We start from the raw sequence: 20,533 nt of genomic DNA, 5'->3' as shown, positions 1-20,533 counted from the left end.
ACAAAAAATAATAATTTACAGTTGTTGGTGTCTTTGTAATGGGCTGTGGCAGAAAATACAACAGGCATTTCAAAACTGGATGACATGCTTGTCCTATCTGTCAGTGTGCGTGTTTTCTTCAGTGTGGGTACCAATGTGCCAAAGTGTGTCGATGACCATGTGTCTGCTATGGGCAATAGTTCCATTCTAAATCAACAATGCCTTCCATTCGGCCTCCAGTACTGGGCTCTGTTCCAAACCTGTCTCCACCTCCTCTGGGCTTGATGTCATCAGCTAAATATACCCTCCATTCCAGCCATAAGCAAACACTCTAACACCACAGTATTAATCACACATTTGCCACGCACTTTTGAAATCATTCAGACATTTGTTTGAGACAGTCAGACAATTTCAGTAGTGCAGTCTGGCTCTTCATGTCTAATTTTAAAGCTTTATAAAAAGTATGAAGATCATGATAAAATAGATTTGGAGTGCTTTGGATATTAGGCCTTTTTTAAGCATTTATGTTTATGCAGTATACACTTTAGATAGTCTCCCAGCATTATGCTTAAGCTTTGATTGCTTTCTTATAATTGTTTTAGCTTTTTGAAAGTTAAAGACTCATCATCTGCAAATGGGACAAAAGGCTAATGTAATCACAGAGCAAATATGTGAAATCAACACACGCAAAAAATACATGCCGTGGACAAAACTAAATATATACAAGACTGTGGTACAATGCGTGCACGTTCACTATAATTCTCTTTCAAGCTGCCAGATTTCTCACCTGTATTAGTGTTGTGTACAAAAGGTAACCCTAAAACTTCCGAATTGAAGCACATTAAAAACACTAAAGTGGGAGCCAGGTCACTTCACCAAGGGTTATCTTGGTTTCTGACTTTAACCCTTGTTCTATCTTAGATGACCCCACCCTTACATTGACGTGTTATTCCCACCATGACAAAGGTGGATAAAGGTGGAAAGATTTCATGTAATCCATGGACACAGGTGAAGATCACAAATCATTAAAGAAAAATTGTTCAGAGCACTGTCTTGTGGGTCTAGATGACCCAACTCCCAATGTTAAAGTGCCTAGGATAGAATCAGAATCAGAATCAGAATCGTTTATTGTCATTGTACATGTGGATACAATGAAATTGCAGCAGCCTTGGAGTGAAGGAGTTACATAAAATAAAAATAAAAATAGAATAGAAATAGAAATACTGTATTTACAACTCTTAACAAAAAAATGAACAATATGTACAGAAACAAATAGCACAAGGGTTAAGCCTTATACCTGCCATTGGCTCATGGAACCACATTGACTGTATAATGATTTGTTTAAAATTAACTTTGAATTATTGTTAAAATCATTTTCAAGCATTATTTCCGCGATTAATTGCTCAAATTGGGGGATAGAATTTTGTTTACAAAATGATTTTACAATGACTTTATGAGAACATGTTCATAAAAAGTTGCACACACATGCACACGCCTCTTATAAGAGCAGACCGACAAGGTTGTTAAAAATTCATGACAGAGCTTTGACGAGGCTCCTCTCCCCTCTGGGAGACATGGGGGAGGGGGAAAATGGCTATGTGAGAAAGGATGCCTAATTACCCCACTATTTTTCCCTAGATTCTCGTCTTTCCTTCTCTTTGTCAAACACTCGGTTGTAGAGATGTTATCAAGCTTCCTAAAGAAATTAACAACAGACGTGTGTTAAGCTGCAGAGTCCAGATTTGCTCAGACTAGTCCATGAGTGACTGCCAGACTATGAACTGGCATAACAGTTCATTAGAGGGTTAGAGAAAGCTGCACTTTCTGCCAATTGATTAGAAGTCAGATGTGTTTTATTGAATCAGAGTGCACAACAGTCTCTGGTGAATGTTTTATCTAACTACTCATTTGTCTCTCTTTCACTTTTTATGAAAGCTCTACACAATAATGAGTCCATGCTTTGAACAGATGACCACTGGAGACCCAAAAGGAGAGATATGGAGGAGAACAGCAAGTGCCCAAGGAGACTGGGTGTTAGATCTGCAGCAGTATGGGGGTTGAGTGGTTTAAGAATTGGAGTTATTTAGTGAGAATGTCACGAACTGGTGGTGGAGGACCCAAATGCAGGAGACCAAGCTTGGTGACAGGAACTAAAACATTTAATTAGCAAACTGAAACATGACAAAACTATGAGGGGAAACAAAACTGTGACAAAACAGAGCAGATGACCTGACAAGGATGAACAGAAACCAAGACACTTAAATAGGCTGAGGGTAATTAACTGAAGTGAAGACAGCTGTGGATCATGAACCAGAAACTGGTGTGACTGACAAGGAAACCAAAAACATGACAAAGAAAACCAAACCACTGAATCCTTACAGAGAATTGAAATTGCTGAAATAGAAAAATTTGCAAAGGAAAGAAAAGGAAGTCCAATTCAATTCAATTTGATTTGTATAGCCCAAATTTACAACAACAGTCATCTCGATGGGCTTTGTATCGGTAATTGAGAAAGTAAAACATAAAATCAAAAGGATCATGAATACATAGATTTCAATAGGAAAATACTAAATTGAACTATCTAAACAGACTAAACTAAACTGGACATCCCTGCCCTTAGATCCCCCTTCAAAAAAGGAAAAACTCCTAAAAAAAACGGATTCTGGAAAAAACGAAGAAACCTCAGGGGTGCCCACATGAAAGAGGGTTCCTCCCCCATGACGGACAGGCGTTTACCAGAAATCATAGAGAATTAACTTATCTAACTCTACAACTACATATTTAAAGTCCAGCAGACGAGCTTCACCCTGGGACAGTCGGGGGCACGAGTCGTTGCAAAGTTGCAGCAAAATATCCATAATCAATAATCGAAACACCTTACTAAGGTTTATATTCATCACTCTTGAAGATAAAATGACAGAATGCAAGAACCAAATAGTGCATATAACTTAAGCACCAGAGCACTTTCCATTGTTATGGATAATATAATGTGAGATAATCACAGCAAATCAGCAAAACAAGAGATATTCTTTCCTGACTTTCATTGCTACTGTGCCAAACCACCCCACATGCAACAGGTGATGAAACTGAGTACAGCTCAAAGGATGGACAAGAGAGACCACGCATCTTAGACTCCCTGTGGGCACGTGTCTGATCGTGTGCACCTGTGTTTAAGTCAAAAATCAATGCACAGTGATTCAGCATGCTCACATCTGTGAATGCTGGCTCTCTGTTCAACATGTGTCAAAGGGAATGGTGACCAAGGGAAGAAAAAAAATCAATGAGGTCTGAGGGATGAGATGATGAAAAATAAAAAGGGTGCCATCACAGAGTGAAGAAAAAAATAAGCTGACAAAATATTTTCACAGTTTTGAAAGTTTGAAAGACAAAGAAAGTTTGGTAGAAGCACGAAAGCTTGGATGGTGACCTGAAGTAAAAAACACACATGATCTGTTTTTTTATTTCTAAATAACTGCCTTTTTCTGTGTGAAATAATACAAAAAAGAATATTGCAAGTGCATGAAAGTATTACACACAAAACAGAAGAGAATGGTAAAGAGAAATGTGAGGTGGAAACAAAGGGAAGCACTAGAAGATAAATGGAGCCTGATAAGCCAAAGAGAGATAAAAGTGTTGAGAGAGATTCTTCAAAAATGCATAAGAGATCCAGTGATGTATGTAGGAGGAAACAAAAGGGACTGAGCTTGAGACAAAAAGCAGGGGCTGGAAGACTGCAGCTGTGAGAGCCCCTGGGAGAACCTTTGCTGCTCTAAACTGCTTCTCTCAGAGGCCAGCAAACTCTCTGATGGGAGGAGTAAATACACCTGCTTTACATCAAGTCACTACTTTGCTTTTGTGTATGTATTTTAGAGAATCCCTATAAAAATGCACATTACACAGCTCCCTCTTTTTGTAAAATGCTTTAGTAATGCAAAAAAAAGAAGAAACCTCAGGGATGTCCTCATGAAGGAGGGTTCCTCTCCCAGGATGGACAGATGGAGGACTCATCACTGACTCTTTTGTCTGTTAGAGCTGGTGGAGAAGATTTAGCTTATCTAACTCTACAACTACATATTTGAATAGTTTAGCAGTTTCAAAAGAAATCTATAGATTTATTTTTTGTTTTTTTAACAAGCATAGTCCCTATTTTAAAGTTGTTGTACTTAAAAAAAACATACATTTACATTCCAGTTCAGTCAGACCTTGTCTGCCCTTCTTGCAGTCAAGTAGAGCTGCATCTAAAAACTCCATCAGTGTGAAATTTCATTATTTAACTTTGATACATTTAAAGATAAAAATGTTAAGTGCTGCTGCGGCGGGGGTCTGGCTGTGGGGGTGGCTGGACGCTCCTCCTCCCTCTTTTCACATTCCACCATCCATTTTAGAAGAACATAAACACTCACCTGAGCACAGGTGTTAGCTCACCTTTGCACTTATAGTTTGCATGATTGAATGAATGAAAGATTTCACACTAGTTGGTTTAAAGGCATAAGTATGCGTTCGTGAACACTATCTGTTTTGTGTACATGTTGACATGTGAACATTTCTTGCAGCTAGCAGGTGTGTTGATAATATTTGAGTGTGTGTGAACAGGCCCCGCCCTTTTTGTACTACATTTGAACTGTACCGTAACGATAAACAACCAGTAAACCTGTCTGCTCTATGCTGCTTCATGGTCTTACCCCCCCCTCTCACTATCACCCCCCCCCCCCCCCCCTCTGACATCCCTCCCTCTTCTTCCCTTCTTTCCTTTTCCGTCCGGTCCAACACCAAAGATTTTCAATCATGGTTGAAATGAATAAAGTTTGGCCTCAATTACAAAAGGGGTTTGTTCAGTCACACCTTTGGTTTGTCTGAAGATTAATAACCCCTCTTGTTAAAGTAAAATATGTCCAACACAAGAGGCCCTCAGCTCTCATCTGCCTGCCTAGCTGTTGGACAGGACAAGTTAAAAAAAATATATATATTTATTTATTCACATATATATAGTAATTCCAAAATGATTTTATTGATCTGATAAACAATTGTCTTTATAAATAATATATAAAGAAGGTATGACAATTAAATAGCATGAAAAAACAGTTTAGTCACAGCTAAAGTGGTAGTAAGCATGTCACAGGAGGCAGAGCAAAAATGTCTTCTGGTGAAGCAGAATGGATGTAATTTATTTTGTCAAATTCCACTTACTATAATCACTACAAGGTTTCACACTGGTGAAAAATCAAGTTTTATGAAAAAAACTGCCAAATTTCACTGACATAGAATAGTGTTGTATGCCAAGAAATGTAACTTTTTGGCTGAGACAAGCCATCATCTTGGAACATATATCTACACAGTTCAGATTTCTTTCTAATGAAGACGTTAGCCCCATGTCCTTGGCCTGCCATGAGTCTGGTTAGAATCCCCCATCTGCGCTTTCCTTCCCACTCGCGCTCTCTTTTTGTCATTGTGCATAAACAGGGAGTACAGGGACACAGACAGTGACACAAGCAGACATCTCTTCTCTGCTTAATATGATGAGCGCAAAGCAGAGACAGGAGGTTGGGCAACATCTGGTCTGGAGACTGGTATATCTCTGATCATATACACCCTCTGCTTATTACTGTTTTACCTCCTCGCACACACACACACACACACACATTTACACACAAAATATCACTATACCACTTCTTGTTCTTAATATTATAGCTTTGAGACCAAAGCAAGCAGATGAAAAAACATGGATGGCCATCAAAGGCTCAAAGACTTTATCTTTAACATGTGCAGAAATGATACGTATAGTCCTTCAAACATTTCTTAATTAGACAAAATACATTTTTGTGACATTTTCTTGAAGTTAAAACATACCTTTATGTCGATAAGGTCATGATATAATAAACTTTTTTTTTTCTGCACCTTAGAGTGCACCAGATTAGGAATCCCACAGTCAATGACTGATCCATTTTTTAAACTTATATAATATATGACATTTACCGTATAGTTTGGTGTGTCTTATATAAGGCACACCAAACTATACGATACATTAGGCCAGACAAAAGAGTCAGAGATAAGTCCATCAATCAGACATTATTATTTTTACAGGACTTTAGAACTTATTTTTAGATGCTACATTTTAATTGTGTTAGCGTATTCACAATACATTGTCTCCCAACTTTGTAACACTTAAAAAACAGACTGAAACAGACGTTACTGTATGTACACTAACTCCCAACCTGGTTAATAACACCTTAATCAAATTAACAAAAAATCATAGCAAAAGTACTCACAGAAACAACTCTTTTTATGATTTTAGCAACTCATAAAAAGAAAAACAGACTGACATTGACACTCCGGATTATAAGGAGCATTGTCATTTTTTGAAAAAAAAAAAAAAAGATGCTTTTAAGTATGCTTGATAGTGCGGAAAATACTGAGCCTAAGGTATCTGGAAATGGACATCACCATATCAGCCTTATATATATATATATATATATATATATATATATATATATATATATATATATATATATATATATATATATATATATATATATATATATATATATATATATATATATATATAAGATACTGTGCAGGACCCTTAAGCTCCCAGGCCTCTGGTAGAGGACCCGAGCTTGGAGGAGAAACCACCCGCGGAGGGTGAAGGGGCGTTGTTGTTGTTATATATATATATCTATATATATATAGATATATATATTTTTTTCAGAGTTCAAATTTGCCAATATAATATTAAATATGAACATTTATGATAAAGAAAATATAAAAACAGTTCTACACATTACAATCAGTTTAAATAGTTAAATTTAAAACTGAGGAAGAAAATGTAATTGTAAGGAGTACAAGCAAAAACTCTAAAAATACCCTATTGTTTTTACCCAACTTGGTGAAAATACAGATTTAATTGTGAAATTACTTTTTTTTTTTTTAACAAACCAGCCTTTAGATAGCAAGTCAATAGTAGTAGTAGTCAACAGAACACAACCCATTTTAACACAGGATGTTTTGGGCTCTAGAATACAGGCCAAACCTTTGTTTTTTTGTTCTTTATCAAGCCCAGATGCTGCCCTATTCTTGATTTAATACAGGGTTTTAACTATGTTGGTCTGATCTAGCCAATAGCCCTCAGTAGATTCTGTTTATTCTCTGAGGAATAAATATGGTGGGCACAGCTGGCAAAGTAGAGTCTCATCCAGTAATCATCTATTATGATCCATTGATTTCTGTCCCGCACTTTTTGAAGCATAACAGAATCAAACAAGGCCTGCAGCTAACTTCTTCATTTATTTATTTATGGCATCACATAGTTCAATTTTTTTAACTATAGAATCATTACATCCAATATTTAAACACTAGATGAAAATTAAAGCAACCTCCCCAACACACATTTCCTGGTTATGTGTTGAATTTGCCTGTTTCATTTCACATTCATTTACAACTATTATAAAAAATGTATAATAAAAAAACAAAAGTAATACACTTTTTTTCTGTCCAAGTTAACCATTTTATTAAAACTGTCTCAAAGGGTTAGGATTATGACTAAACAATCACTTTTATAGTTATTTTTTTATACTTCTTGGCACATGTAATGTAATTTGTTTCCTATTTGTATTTTGCTGCACTTTTGGGTTGCACATATTTTTAAGTGCTTTATAAATGAAGTCGAACTGGATTGACTCATATACTTTCCAACACTTACTGAATATAAATGTAAGCAGAAACCATAAAGGTCCCTCTGGATTACTAACTTGCCATTTGGAAGTCCTGACTTTAGCTCACTGTCACTTTCCTAAGTTTTTGCAGAGGAGAAGATCTTAACATTAGCTAGAGGACATGTTGCACAGGCAGTCCCTATACTGTCGATTGACAATGACAAAGTATAAATTTAAGACCCGTTATAGCAGAAAACGTTTAAGACTAGTTAAGGGTATGTTGAAACAGTAATGGCTGTGTTAGGATGTTTGAACTTTAGGGAATTATTTTATAACATTATGTTGGTGTATGTCACTAAACTTACTCTATTCATAATGTTTAATGGAAAAAAGTTTATCACTCTTAAACGTTTTCTTTTTTCTTTTACATACTCTGTTGACTTTAGAGAGACACAAAAGAATAATAAAATCAGCAAACTTTGCCTATTTGTATTAGGAATGCATACAATTTTCTCATTATCATTCAGTTTGATTTGTTTTCCTGCTGCACACCTGAAAGCAAAAAACCCACTGCGAAAACATCACGTAAGGGGCAGGATTGCTCCAAATGACCAGAAAAAAAGACAAAAAAAGCATGATAAGAAAATCACTTTTTGTCCTGTACAAGTGTACACAATTGTAAGATGAGCAATTGTCAGAGGACAATCTCTCTTTTTTTTTTTTTTTTTCATTCGTTTACAGATAAGACATTTTCTAGCCTTTTTTGGATACTTGAATCTTTGGATTACTTTGACCTGTTTTTGACCTGATTTTTCCCCCCAGTTTTTGTCAGTCCATGCTTGTTCTGCACCAGAAATCAGATGAACCTTCAACCTGCCAAACATTGTGGTCATTTAGGGGATCAACACTAAAACAGAAAAATCCAATTTGAAAGGATCCTACCTGTAATAATAGGTCTACTTTGCCAGGTACTAGATAACCATTAGTTAGTCTGAGCTTGGTTAAGTAATTCACTTCATTTCAGACTCGGATGCGGTCCATAGATGAAGATACAAATACAACATACATAATAAAAAAATAATTAAAAATGCAATAAAAAGTAAAAATTAAAACGAGTATAATCGCTGTTTCCAGTGTTTCCTCAAGGCGGAAGGGTAGCGACAGGATATTTTTTTATGATCAGTCACAGACATGATAATTGAATTCTTAGATTTGTCCAGGCGTTCCATGAGGCTGTATGTAAGCTTACGCAGTAGTGCTTCACAGGTGGGGATGTTAGCATCCACAAACAGCTGACTGGCTCTGTACCACCTGGGCACCTGTAGCAGAAACCTAAAAGCATCATTATAGGCCACTAAGTATTTACGGAATGTCCCACGTCCATAGTTCCACCAAAGAGGAGCCGTATACGGAGGAGTACAGTAAGATCTGAACAGCGAACACTTCACTTAAAGCTTTGTATTCCCTTCATTTTAAACAGCTATCATTATTTCTACAGACAAAAACATGCCTGTTCCATGGAATCGGCCGCCCTTTCTCCTCAGTCTGAATAGAGAGGGTGGACAAAACATATCCCTGACATTCCTCCCTCGGACTGTTCTCACAAATTTTCAGAGACATGCACAACACATGGGAATAAAATCAAAACCCAGGAAGTGAAAGAAGTCACTGGCCTGATCAATACAGTGAACAAATACATGACATTCACTCAGAATGTGGCAAAAGTGTTTTTTTAACCTTCTTGGACTGATCTGTAAGCATCAAGGCAGGGATCTAACCATTAAGGTGCACATGAAACCTAGCCCAATTCCCATGTTTGACTCCCACACTTCACTTGACTTTAACAAATAAGTTATCAGAACATTCCAGGAGCTGAGGATATCCCTCCTGAAGTTTGATGAAACCAAGAGATGGAGAACCTGCAGAACTGATCCAAGGAAAGAAGCGGAGCAATGTATTAATTATGCCAGGGGAGAAATGTATCAACTCCATCAATGTCCAAGAGACTTATGAGAATTCTTAATATGCATGTCATCCAAGTTTATTTCAAATCCAGCAATAGACAGAGGTATAAACTGGTCCACCTCAGAGACAAACTACAGAGAGAGAAGCGGAGCAATGTGGTCCATGATATCCAGTGTACTCAGGAGAGCAATGATCTGAACATTGGGGAAATAAATCCACCCAGCTCACAGAAGGATGAGACAGCACAGAAGATCTACAACATCAGGTCAGGACTCAGCAGTTTCCCTGCACCTAAAGGACAGTGGACACTCCTCTGAATTCAGTGAAGTGCACATTCTGGAGATGCTTTGAGTGGAGTTAAAGAAGCCGTTTGTCAGAATGGGGAAACCTTCCTCCACAGAGGTGAAGGTCTTCGACATTTCCTGTTTCTCCTGTACAATCCTGTTTGACCAACTAGAGCGTCATTCACGCCCACCGCGCACGGACAATAAGACACTAACAAGTGCCCCACCACTGAGCCACACCGAGACACACACTACGAAATACAACATTGGTCAATAGATTTATGGTCCTTGGATTGTTAACATATGCATTAGGTCTTTTGCATAAGTCATTTGACATCCAATTCTTTAACTCTTATGCTAAACCTCTATAGCAGTCAGTGAAGTCCAGTTGTCCTAAAGAACAGAATCCTGTGGCTTTCATTATTTGTATTTTTGTACTTATTTTTTTTAGTGCTTATTTTCACAAGTTTTCCTTCTTTTATATAAATAATTCTTTTTTTAAGTGTTGTACTCTTCAAATTAAGAGTCACAGCTATAGTACAGTTACATTTATGCTTTTATTGCCAGTATTTAAAAGTAAAGCATTTATCAACTGTTTCTATCGTGTTTGGAACGAGGAAGCTCTCTAAAACGTATTAACTTGTTTATCATGACCATTATCCAACAAAAGAGTACGTTAAAAAATGAATTTATTTTTTACATCTAACGTTTATTTTTCTATCTTCTTTGTATTTGCGCATTGCCGTCTTTGTTCAATTATTTTAAAATCTAACCATGTAAACAGAGTCTCTTACATACCTCCATCACTACAATTCTACCTGCATAATAAACAAGGCGCCCAATGAAACAAAACAACGTGTTCATAGTCTTTCTTCACTATTTTTTTTCTTTTCATTAAGAAAACTGGGATCAATTATTAAGTTTTTAATTACACATGAGCAAACTGCAAAGATAAATTCAGAGCAGGATTAGGATGAGGGCAGCAGAGATGTTTTCAAGTGATTCAATCTAAATTTAAGCACAGCATACTTTCCTTTTTTTAATGCTTTATGACCTTCTCTAAATGAGAATTAAAAGTTAGCACATAAACAACTTTCAATCTTACCAGAAAATGTGTTGTTTCTACGTTACTCTCTTACCAATGCATGTGCATTCCTGATTTCTGAGGTTAACCCATTGTTGGACTGATTGAAATTCCTTGTACTGTAAGATCTAAAGGAGGAACAATATTATTTATAGAATTAAAAATGGTTAAAGTTGTTAAAATTACATACTAGGAATTAGGACATTACCCCCAACCCTCATTCCCTATTAAGTTTAACCCACAGTAGACAATGTAAAACCTTCAAAATAAGTGATTTATCTGAACAGCATGCTGCCAAGTATTCATCAATAATGCATATTTAATTTTAAACATGCTTATTTCTGATTGCATAGTCCAGTAATGCTGACACATTTGTGAGTAAATGGTGGTAAGCAAGCTCATCTGTGAAGCATAGCTGAAGATAATATAAATTCCAAAAAGATATTACAGTCGGATATCAGTATGCATCTCAAAAGAAAGAAGAATGGTTTTGGGAAAACTAACTTTTTGTTGACATTGAAAATTCCATATGACTCAATTATTTCAAAGCACTAAACACAAAAGGGAAATCAAAATTAAAATTCTCATTGATGTGATTGAAATAAAGAAAAAAAATAGAACTCGTTATTTAACATACAGCAGTTTAAAAATTAAAGCTTTATATCACATCTGTCTTAATGTGCCTCTAATATCCTGTCAATCAATCAATCCAAACACCCAATTCAATCTCTCATTTTTCCAATTTTCACAAACTTCCCTTGAGCTATTTATCTTATCATCCATACATCCCAAGACTCGGTATTCAATACAAGCTTGCCTCGAGGTTACCGGTATGAAGAATGAGACTGAAAGACACAATAAAGAGACAGACTTGATCAATGTTAAAGGATTAGACTGACTGACAGGTTAGCTGATCCTCATTCCAGCATGTCCCTATATGCCCTTTCAACGTAAAAGACAAGCTACACTCCCATTTAGTCAACTTACATCACTTAATAAATTACCTGTACAGGAGTGTTAATCTGTTTTGACATTTTAAGGATCATCACTTTAGTATCCAAAATAATAAACAGAGCCCAGAGTTTCCACAGTTAATCTTTCTGTTACAGAAGCATATTAGCAACGATTTCATAAATCAAAGAAACTATATTTAAATCAGTGCTAGAGTCATTTTTTTTTTCAGCAAGAGAGCTAGAGTGGAAGGGTAAAAGAGCCACATGTGGCTTTGGAGCATGAGGTTGTAGACCCCTTCAGAGAATTTTCTTCTGCATTACAATTTGAGGAACAATTTTCACAGGTCTCACTTTTTTTTAAAGTACGTATTTTGATTGATGAAACTAAATAGAATTTTTTTTCCACCATCTGGGGAAATGAATCAAGCAAATTTGCAAATTTATGCCAAACTCAGATGGTTGAAAAAAAAAAAAAAACATGGTTAAGCACAAGCTCACAATACGTCCCAGGACCATAACATTGGCAGATTTGTGTTCATTTGTTTCTCGATTTCTTTACAGAGCATTATCTATTTTGATCTGTGTGTTGTGATTTTCTGTCATTAATGGAGGACATGGGATCAAAATGCCAAACGGCTAAAAATAAGGCAAACATAACTATACCAAATATAAGTGGTGGGGGAAAAAAACCTACCATAAAACTTGAATTGAAACAATCATGACAACAGCATGAAAAGAGCAAACATGACAAAAGGATCTAAAAAGGAAACAATGGTTTAAATTCTCAATCAACTAAAAAAGAAACAGCTGTGGATGTTTAAGACAAAAGGGGCTTGACTGTGAAAATGACATATGTTAACCATAAAAAACAGAAATAAAAATATCAATTTTTCTAAACCATCTAAAGCTTTTCATTTTAAGTGTGCCTTGGATTTTTTATTGTAAACAAAATTACACTAATTGTTTCAGTTTTACACATTATTAAGATTTGAAATTATGAAAACGACTTTCTTAAATTATTTTGTTGGTATTTATGTTTCCCATCATATATTCAAGGCATACAGCCAACATTGTGTGTAAAAACACAAACAGATTTTCTTGTACTTATGTGTGTGAAACATTTGCTAATGGTTTTTTAATTGCATCTGATATAATTTTTCCTGAAGTGTTTTCTTTCTTACTGGTGCAAAAAGACATATTCAGGAAAACACAATAAGTCCTAGTTTATCAATAGTGTAGCTAATCTGTGGGCACAACATGTGCAAATACATACATCACTAGCATGTATCAACTGATTAATCAATAATCTAACATGCACACTGAGGCATGAGCAAGGAAAAATCCCCTGGCAAGTTCATTGCTTATTTACCATTATTTTTTTACACATTGGAAAAACTTGCAATAATTGTTTGTTTATTGACAACAATGATTTTGAAGTTATAAAATATTTAGCATGGACAAAAAAAAGTTTCCCCTCTTCTGAATATGCTTTGTTTAACAGTAGATTTTTATAGAAGTGCCTAAATTTATGGACCTAACAGGCCTTACAAAGTATAGCTAAACGTTTTTTTAAATTATTTTTTTATTTGTAAGACTAAATCTTTACTGTACAGCTGCGTCTTATGCCCAAATTAAATCTTTGCTTCAATGAAGCATTCAAGAACAGCCCCTTTCCTGTTAGCACTGAACACACAAACCCTTTTTGCTCAAAGAGACCATGGCCTTGGCTATGCACTTCAGATACATGCACAAAGACATCCTCTTTACACCATGCATCAATATGAGACTGCAATGTCTATTTTAGCCAAAACACAACTGTCGCTCTAGCCAAGTAAACCTATAAACTCTGTTTTTATCAAAAAATGTTGTATTATATCCGTCTTCCTATTGTTGTTTAAGCTAGTTGTTAGGATCCTGTGAAAGTAAAACTGCTAACACCATCGCATCTGTCACTCAGCTGATTCCCCAGCTCTAGCTTGATGTGTACAAGAACCACAGTTGTGTGCTGCACATAGTTTTGTTAATTTCTTTAAAAATGGAATATGAGTGGTTTATTATTACGTTTTAATCACTTCATACTGTAAAAATCTTCAAGTGTGTAAGGACGAAACATGAAATATGGCTCTTTGTCAAAGCATTTGGCAATAAAGAGATTGTCTTGCTCAACAATAAATCACACATAAACTCACAAACTGACAGTTTGCTCCCTTGAGGAGAGCAAATCTTACCTCCAAGGCAGCAGATCTCTTCCGCAGCAGCTGTTCTATGTTTCTGGCTGCTCTGGCCACGAGTTCCTCCGCATCATTTTGCTCCACACTGTACAGATGCTGGTTTCTACGATAAATCTGCACAAATAAAGTTTGTGAAAATACAGTTAACTCAAGATAACGTTAGACTAAACAGTAAAGAAAAATCCTAATAGTTTAAAAAGTAAGACTTTTAAAAAATGTTAACAGTTTTGACAATATGCTACAAAAGACTGTATATGTATCTTTGTTTTGAGTGTTCATACCTGAGTAAGGCTCTTCCCAGCTGTGGCTGTGTCTGCCAGGGTGACAAGCTCTCTCTGCATTTGATCAACCCATTCTTTAATCCTATAGGACAAAGCAACAGGCACAAACTGTCTTGTAACCCAGATCTAAAAAGAGACATCGCAGGAATTTCACACTTCAATTTAACTGTCAATCAAGCAATCTTTTATCTGTTATCTGGCATGGCCATTCTGTCACACAGCATGAAAACACACAACATCATGGAGAATCCCTTCTCAAAGTAAAGCAGAATGTCAAGCAATACATATGACAGGTACAAAGCGGCTTAACAAAAAAAATGTGAGACCGGGTGGCAACTGCGAGGATTGCTTTGCCTGAGTTCAAACTTCAAGTCAACCAATCAGATAAATGTCTGGCATTATTGTAGCTACAGACAGTTATGTGAGTGGACAGCCAGGAGGAATCCAGGATCCACGTTGATGTGCACATCAAAGATGATCATATATATACACATTTATGGAAATGGCTTAAAATTCAATTGCTGAATATTTCTTTATTTGAATTAAGTGTACTCACCCACAACTCAGAGTTGAACTTTAAAGAACTATTGCCATTTGAATTGTTCTCTTAAAAATAATAGGTTAAAAACCAACTCTACCTCACTATGTATTTTAGCTCTTATCCAGTCCTGAACTCACATCACCACCTCACAAAACGAATAAAACATGCAAGACCTTCATAATATATTTTATTGTAAACATGGTAAATGGCAAATAATTACCCCAAGGCATGATGCATATCAAAATATTTAGTTAATGTAGTTATCTTGAGGAAAACCTTCCTGCCTTTTTGCTGAATATTACCGCAAACGCAGAGGCTTCAATTCTGCGTCTCCCTACTGCTACCATTCCCGGACCTCCTCTGCCTCCAGAGCATACAAACACAAAATCATTAATATTGCATGAATTTGATAATAAAGTTAGCAGTCTGTGATAATACAGATGGATGATCCTATCACTGTCCACTCACACTAACGCCAAATCAACTGTTGTCATTGTCACTGGTAGACTTAGATGTGTACACACAATGGACCAAAACATTACAGGGGTGATATTCATTCTCTCCAGAACTGTCACTGCAGTCCAAAAACAAATACATATGAGTAAATGTGCACAACACCAGCTGTGACACTCAATAGGGGAAGTGGTAAAGCAGGAGAAAAAAAAGATGAAAAAGTGAGAGAAAAGAAGTAAAAAGATCCATAAGAGACACATATTACACACAGAGTAAGAAAAACTCAGAGTAGGTACATCTGTGAAAGATGAAACGCTTTGCAAGAGAGGGAATACCATGGGGGATAGCTTAATGCTGAAAAAGCTTTGAAAATAAATATAATTTTATATATCCTAACATTTGCCTTTCCAGTTCTTGCAAGAGTGCTTATTAAACAAAGGGATCACTTGAGGAAATTGCATATGAGGGGAAGGGGTAAAATGTAGTTGTCTTTTGTTTGAGAAGACTTCTGACTTCTGAACTAAAATTAAGAGAAGGGTTGAATCTATGCTTTCTCACATGCCTAATTTTTTTTTTAATTAAAGCTGGAATAGCTGGTATTCCTGGAGTTTTTAAGTCTATGACACTTATATTTTGCTGATCATTGGAAAATGTGAATGTACTAACTGGTGATGTGTGTAAGTGTTGACAGGAACAGATATAGCCTGTCCTGTTGGGCTCATGGGTGACATCTGCACTGATCCGGTGCCAATTTTAATTTTTTTTCAAGGCCTTTAATTAAAAAAAAAAACCTGCAATATTCTGTATTTAAGTTGTGGAATCCATCACTGGATTGCTATTTAACAAAACTAGTGTTATATGAAGGCAGTGTTCACCCTGGATAAGTTGCCAGTTTGGTGGAGGGGCACACAATTACACATAGGGGAAATTCAGAATCTCCAGAAGCATGTTTTTGAACTGTAGGAGGAAGCTGACGCGCCTGGAGAAAATCTTTGTGTGCATGGGGTCAGGAGAACATGCAAACTCCACACAGGAAACCCCTGGCTGGAATTTGAACCAGGGCCCTTCTCACTGGGCAGCAAGAGTGCTAACTACTACACAACTGTGCAGCCCTGAGTATTAGCATGAAGTGTGTCTGCTTGGATTCAGCTATTAAAATGGGATAAGGTTTGAGATTTGTGTATGATTTTCAGGCACAAAGCAAAACTCTGAATTGAGTAGGGTAATTTCAAAGGCAATGTACAATTAGTTAAACCCTGATATATTCAAATCATATCTTTTTTATTTTAAAGAATATTTCAAGACAGTATTGCAGAGAGTTCTCTCTGATATTGTTTTTCTATCAGATAGCCTCCCCTTCCCCTGGTCTTGTCTTTCTCTCTTGATCTACCAAAAACAGGTGAAGTTTGGGTTTACCACAAACCTGATATTCAGGGTAAAGAGGCCTTCTCCTAAGTTTTATATTTTGACTAATTGATACTCTGTTAAGCATGTGCAGCACCAACAGTTGGAGGAGTCTAGGTGCAAAATGTCAAAGCAATGCAAATCTTGCGAATCTCGCTCCAGGCTTTTTCTTTCAAAGCTCTATTCCGATATATAAATGAGGTGTTGTCATAAAATTCTGTCCGGACATAAACCACAATTATTAATTTCTCCTCCAGGATAAATTTTCAATGAGTTGGCACTTCCGGGAATAAAAACAGATGCTATCTATATGTCTCTACCAAATCTGACTCCCTGATTGGTCAAAGTTCAATCAGGTTTAAATTTTAACGCATGTGGCCACACGTTCTGTATGTGAAGCCAAAAAACAGTTGTAGAAACTTGCGTGGCTACAAGTGAGCATGAGAGTTTTGAATGCTGGGGCCTGAAACACGCATGTACACATGTTAACATAGACTTTTAATGGAAGTGGCCACTTGAACATAGGTTGCAGAGGACAGTGTGAAAGTAGCTCTAAATCATGACAGAGTATCTGCAAATTATGTCCTTGAAAAGAGGATTTTAAAAATATGCTATTTGTTTTTTTTCACTGATTTAGCAAATCTTAATTTGTATACAAGTTTTATTCTTTGTTTTTGTATGGACAAACTATGACAATAGTCTCACTGTCAAGTGAAATGTCCCCAAAAAGCATCATGAGTTAAGCATCCCTTCAGTTGTTATCGTTCTTTGTTTCTTTGGATTGCTAAAAAAAAGCATAAATATTTGATTCTACTTAATATTGTAGTCAAAACAAAAAATGCATTGTGAAGCCATAATGTCAAACCGGCTCTCTGCACCTCCTGGCTCATAAAGTCATCATCATAATCATACATTTTATCTTGATTTTCTCTTCTTTTTTCAAATTGGCAGCAGATGTGAAAATATGGGCTTCTAGTGTTTTGAATAAAACTGTAATTTTAAAAAAGATGATAAAAACAAAAAAGAAGTCAGTGCAGTTGAGCTGAGGTAGCAAGATTTTTTTTCTGCTCCGGTTGCTGGGCATTGATTACAGCAGCCTGTGGTACAATGCTGGATATTTAAACACACACATACACGCACACACACACGCACAAACACGTACACACACACAGACATAAATGCACCTACAGATGGCAATTGGGTCAGACATTGCCCTACATTGTTTTGCAGACACAGGCAGAGCAAATGAGAGTGGAAATAGATGTAGAGAGATAGTAGAAGACAGAGAAAGACAGATACAGTAAAAACTGTAGTGAACGCACTCCAGTCTGTGTTTCTGTTCTATAAAACTACACTCTAACAGTACCTTATTATTGACACAAAAACAGAAGGTGGTCCAGATGATCTGAGGCATGCTGATGCCAAATTGGAAGCCCAACATTCCATTACACTCGAGAAAAAACTCATAAATTTGAGAAGCCAGTTTCTGTTTCTTTTGGGATGTTTCAGCTGTCTATAAAAAAACATTATTTTATTTTCTTAATACATACCCTGTCAGGAACGTTTTTTTCCAACTATAATCAACTTACATTTAAAACATTTATAGGTCATTATGCTGTTCACTGGTAATCTTATTAAATTCCGATATGAGTAAAATAAAATAGTATTAGTGATTCAAGGTTTACAAAAATGAGACACTTTTAATTCAACAAACTGAATAAATAGATATAATAAATTGATCAAAATAAAAAAAAGGTATATTTTCACAAATTGTGTCCATCATTTAGAGTTCTCATCTTTATGATTCTAAAAAGAAAGGTGTTATTTTACTTACTATTACTATTACTTCCACTATTTTATAGGCAACTGCATCATTCCTTCCAGAAAAAGCAGCTTTGGACAGACTGTTTTCTCCTTTCGAGCCTCTCAAACCTGGAACACAATCCCAGAAAGCATTCGACAGCTCTCCACACTTCCATCTTTCTCAAAACAATTAAGATCTTGGCAGCTGGAAAACCAAACTTGCACTCATCGCTAATTTTAGGGACAATGCAAGAAAACTGTTTGCTAACAAAAGTAAAAATAAACCATTGGGGGGTGAAAAAAAGTGGTCACAGTTGTCATAGTATTGTTCTGATTTTGGCGATTTTATTGATGTATATTTGGGGAACTATGCATTTGAAACTGTTTTAAATGTTATCCGAGTTATGTTAATTTTATGTCATTTTTTTAATGCAATTTTACGCTATATATGTACATTTTTACTTTGCTTTACTCATTTTATTTTTAGTCTCTAGGAGACTGGCCATGGTCAGAACAGACAGAGGATGGAAATTAGCCTAGGCTACAATCCTGCATATTTACAGTGTCTCATTACTTTTAGAGTATTCTACACTGTTTGTTGTATGCATTGTCCCTTAAATAAATAAATACAAATACAAATTTTTTTTCTCTCTTTCCATTATAGACAATGTCTCATTTGAAGTAACAATTTAAAATAAATAAATAAAATGTTATTTGTTTATGGACTAAGAAGAAGAAAAATGCACTAAGATAAAAAATAAATAAATAAAAGAAATTGACAATGATACAAATATTAACATACAAATTATGTACTAATGTTTGTATGCATTTTAGGCGTATAAAAGGTTTGTGTGTGTGCGTGTGTGTGCGTAGTGACACAATCTTTCATGAAAATGTATCGCTCAAAATTAATTTTGTTGTAATTAATCAGTTGGATCCTGAAGTATTTTTTTTGTTATTTTAGTTATTGTTTATAATATTAATGCTAAACTGGACATTAAATAAATGAAAAAAGAATAATTTCTCGATTTTCCTTTAGTTTAACATTTTTAAATCAATAAATAAAAATTAAATTAATTAAAATTTATATTTGACACTCCCATTAACTCCTGACAAACTTCAATGACAAGCTGGTGGGTTTAGCGTGACGATAACCACAGAAAAGTGCTTAATGAGATTATTGAAGGTCCAAATTCAGGCAGATCGAGACAGTCGCGTTTATCACCAAAAACACAACCATCTCTGCATGAATGAAACCAACTGCCAGCCTGACTCTCACACCCTCGCAGTGTCACATTCAAACAGCCCGCATTTCCCTCTAAAAAAAAAAAAAAAGAAGAAGAAAAGAAAAAGAAGGAGCTCCCTAATCCGCAAAGTGCGCGCAAAAGGATTACAAAGGCTCCACTTACATGAGCTGTGCCGGAAACTGCGATGCCAAACAGCCGCCCGGCCACAACACAAGCAGGAGAGCCCAGGCTCGCGCCCTGAAGGGATCCATTGTAGAAAACGGGGGGAAATTCCCCGACGTGCGTCAGCCTCCAATCTGCTCCGTCGCTGAATGAAGCGGCTGTCTGTCGCTGCCTCGCAGATTAACGAGCCCTGACACCTCTAATCTGATCAGTCGACCATCCAGCGCTCTAACAGGTACTGGAGCTGGATATTTCAGTCTCCATCTAACCCTCCCCAGCTGCCCCCCTCTGCTAACAGCAGACAGGGAAGTGGAAAAAAAAAATGAAGATGAAAAGAATGAAAGGAAACAATGTCCCTTATTTCAATGCAGACTGGTTCTTTGATGAAGGTACTTCTGCTGGTATACTTCAAATAAATATGACCGCTTGCAAGTCATCCAACACAATCCCATATTTGGAGTTCCAAATGTTGCTTCCCTGCAAAGAGACACCTGCTA

At 36.2% G+C, this 20,533-nt stretch overlaps 1 protein-coding gene across 6 annotated transcripts in view; it reads right to left on the bottom strand.

The window, feature by feature from the left end:
* cacna2d1 (calcium voltage-gated channel auxiliary subunit alpha2delta 1) overlaps window positions 1-20,498 on the bottom strand; it is a 63,492-nt gene extending 42,994 nt beyond the window's left edge. For 2 of the 6 annotated variants that reach the window (XM_023955906.1, XM_023955907.1), the window contains exons 1-3: window positions 20,037-20,494; window positions 14,427-14,508; window positions 14,143-14,259 (exon numbers count right to left, since the gene is read on the bottom strand). In XM_023955906.1, the coding sequence (XP_023811674.1) occupies window positions 14,143-14,259; window positions 14,427-14,508; window positions 20,037-20,125 (288 nt within the window). In that variant the 5' untranslated portion in view covers window positions 20,126-20,494. Of the gene's footprint in view, window positions 1-14,142; window positions 14,260-14,426; window positions 14,509-20,036 lie in introns of all 6 variants that reach the window. The other 4 variants (XM_023955904.1, XM_023955903.1, XM_023955908.1 and 1 more) reach the window with 4 other exon arrangements.
* Between the last annotated feature and the right edge of the window lie 35 nt (window positions 20,499-20,533).

This window comes from Oryzias latipes, chromosome 6 (genome assembly GCF_002234675.1).
Source record: "Oryzias latipes chromosome 6, ASM223467v1".
Lineage (NCBI taxonomy): Eukaryota > Metazoa > Chordata > Actinopteri > Beloniformes > Adrianichthyidae > Oryzias > Oryzias latipes.
This window is presented reverse-complemented; position numbering and strand designations above follow the sequence as displayed.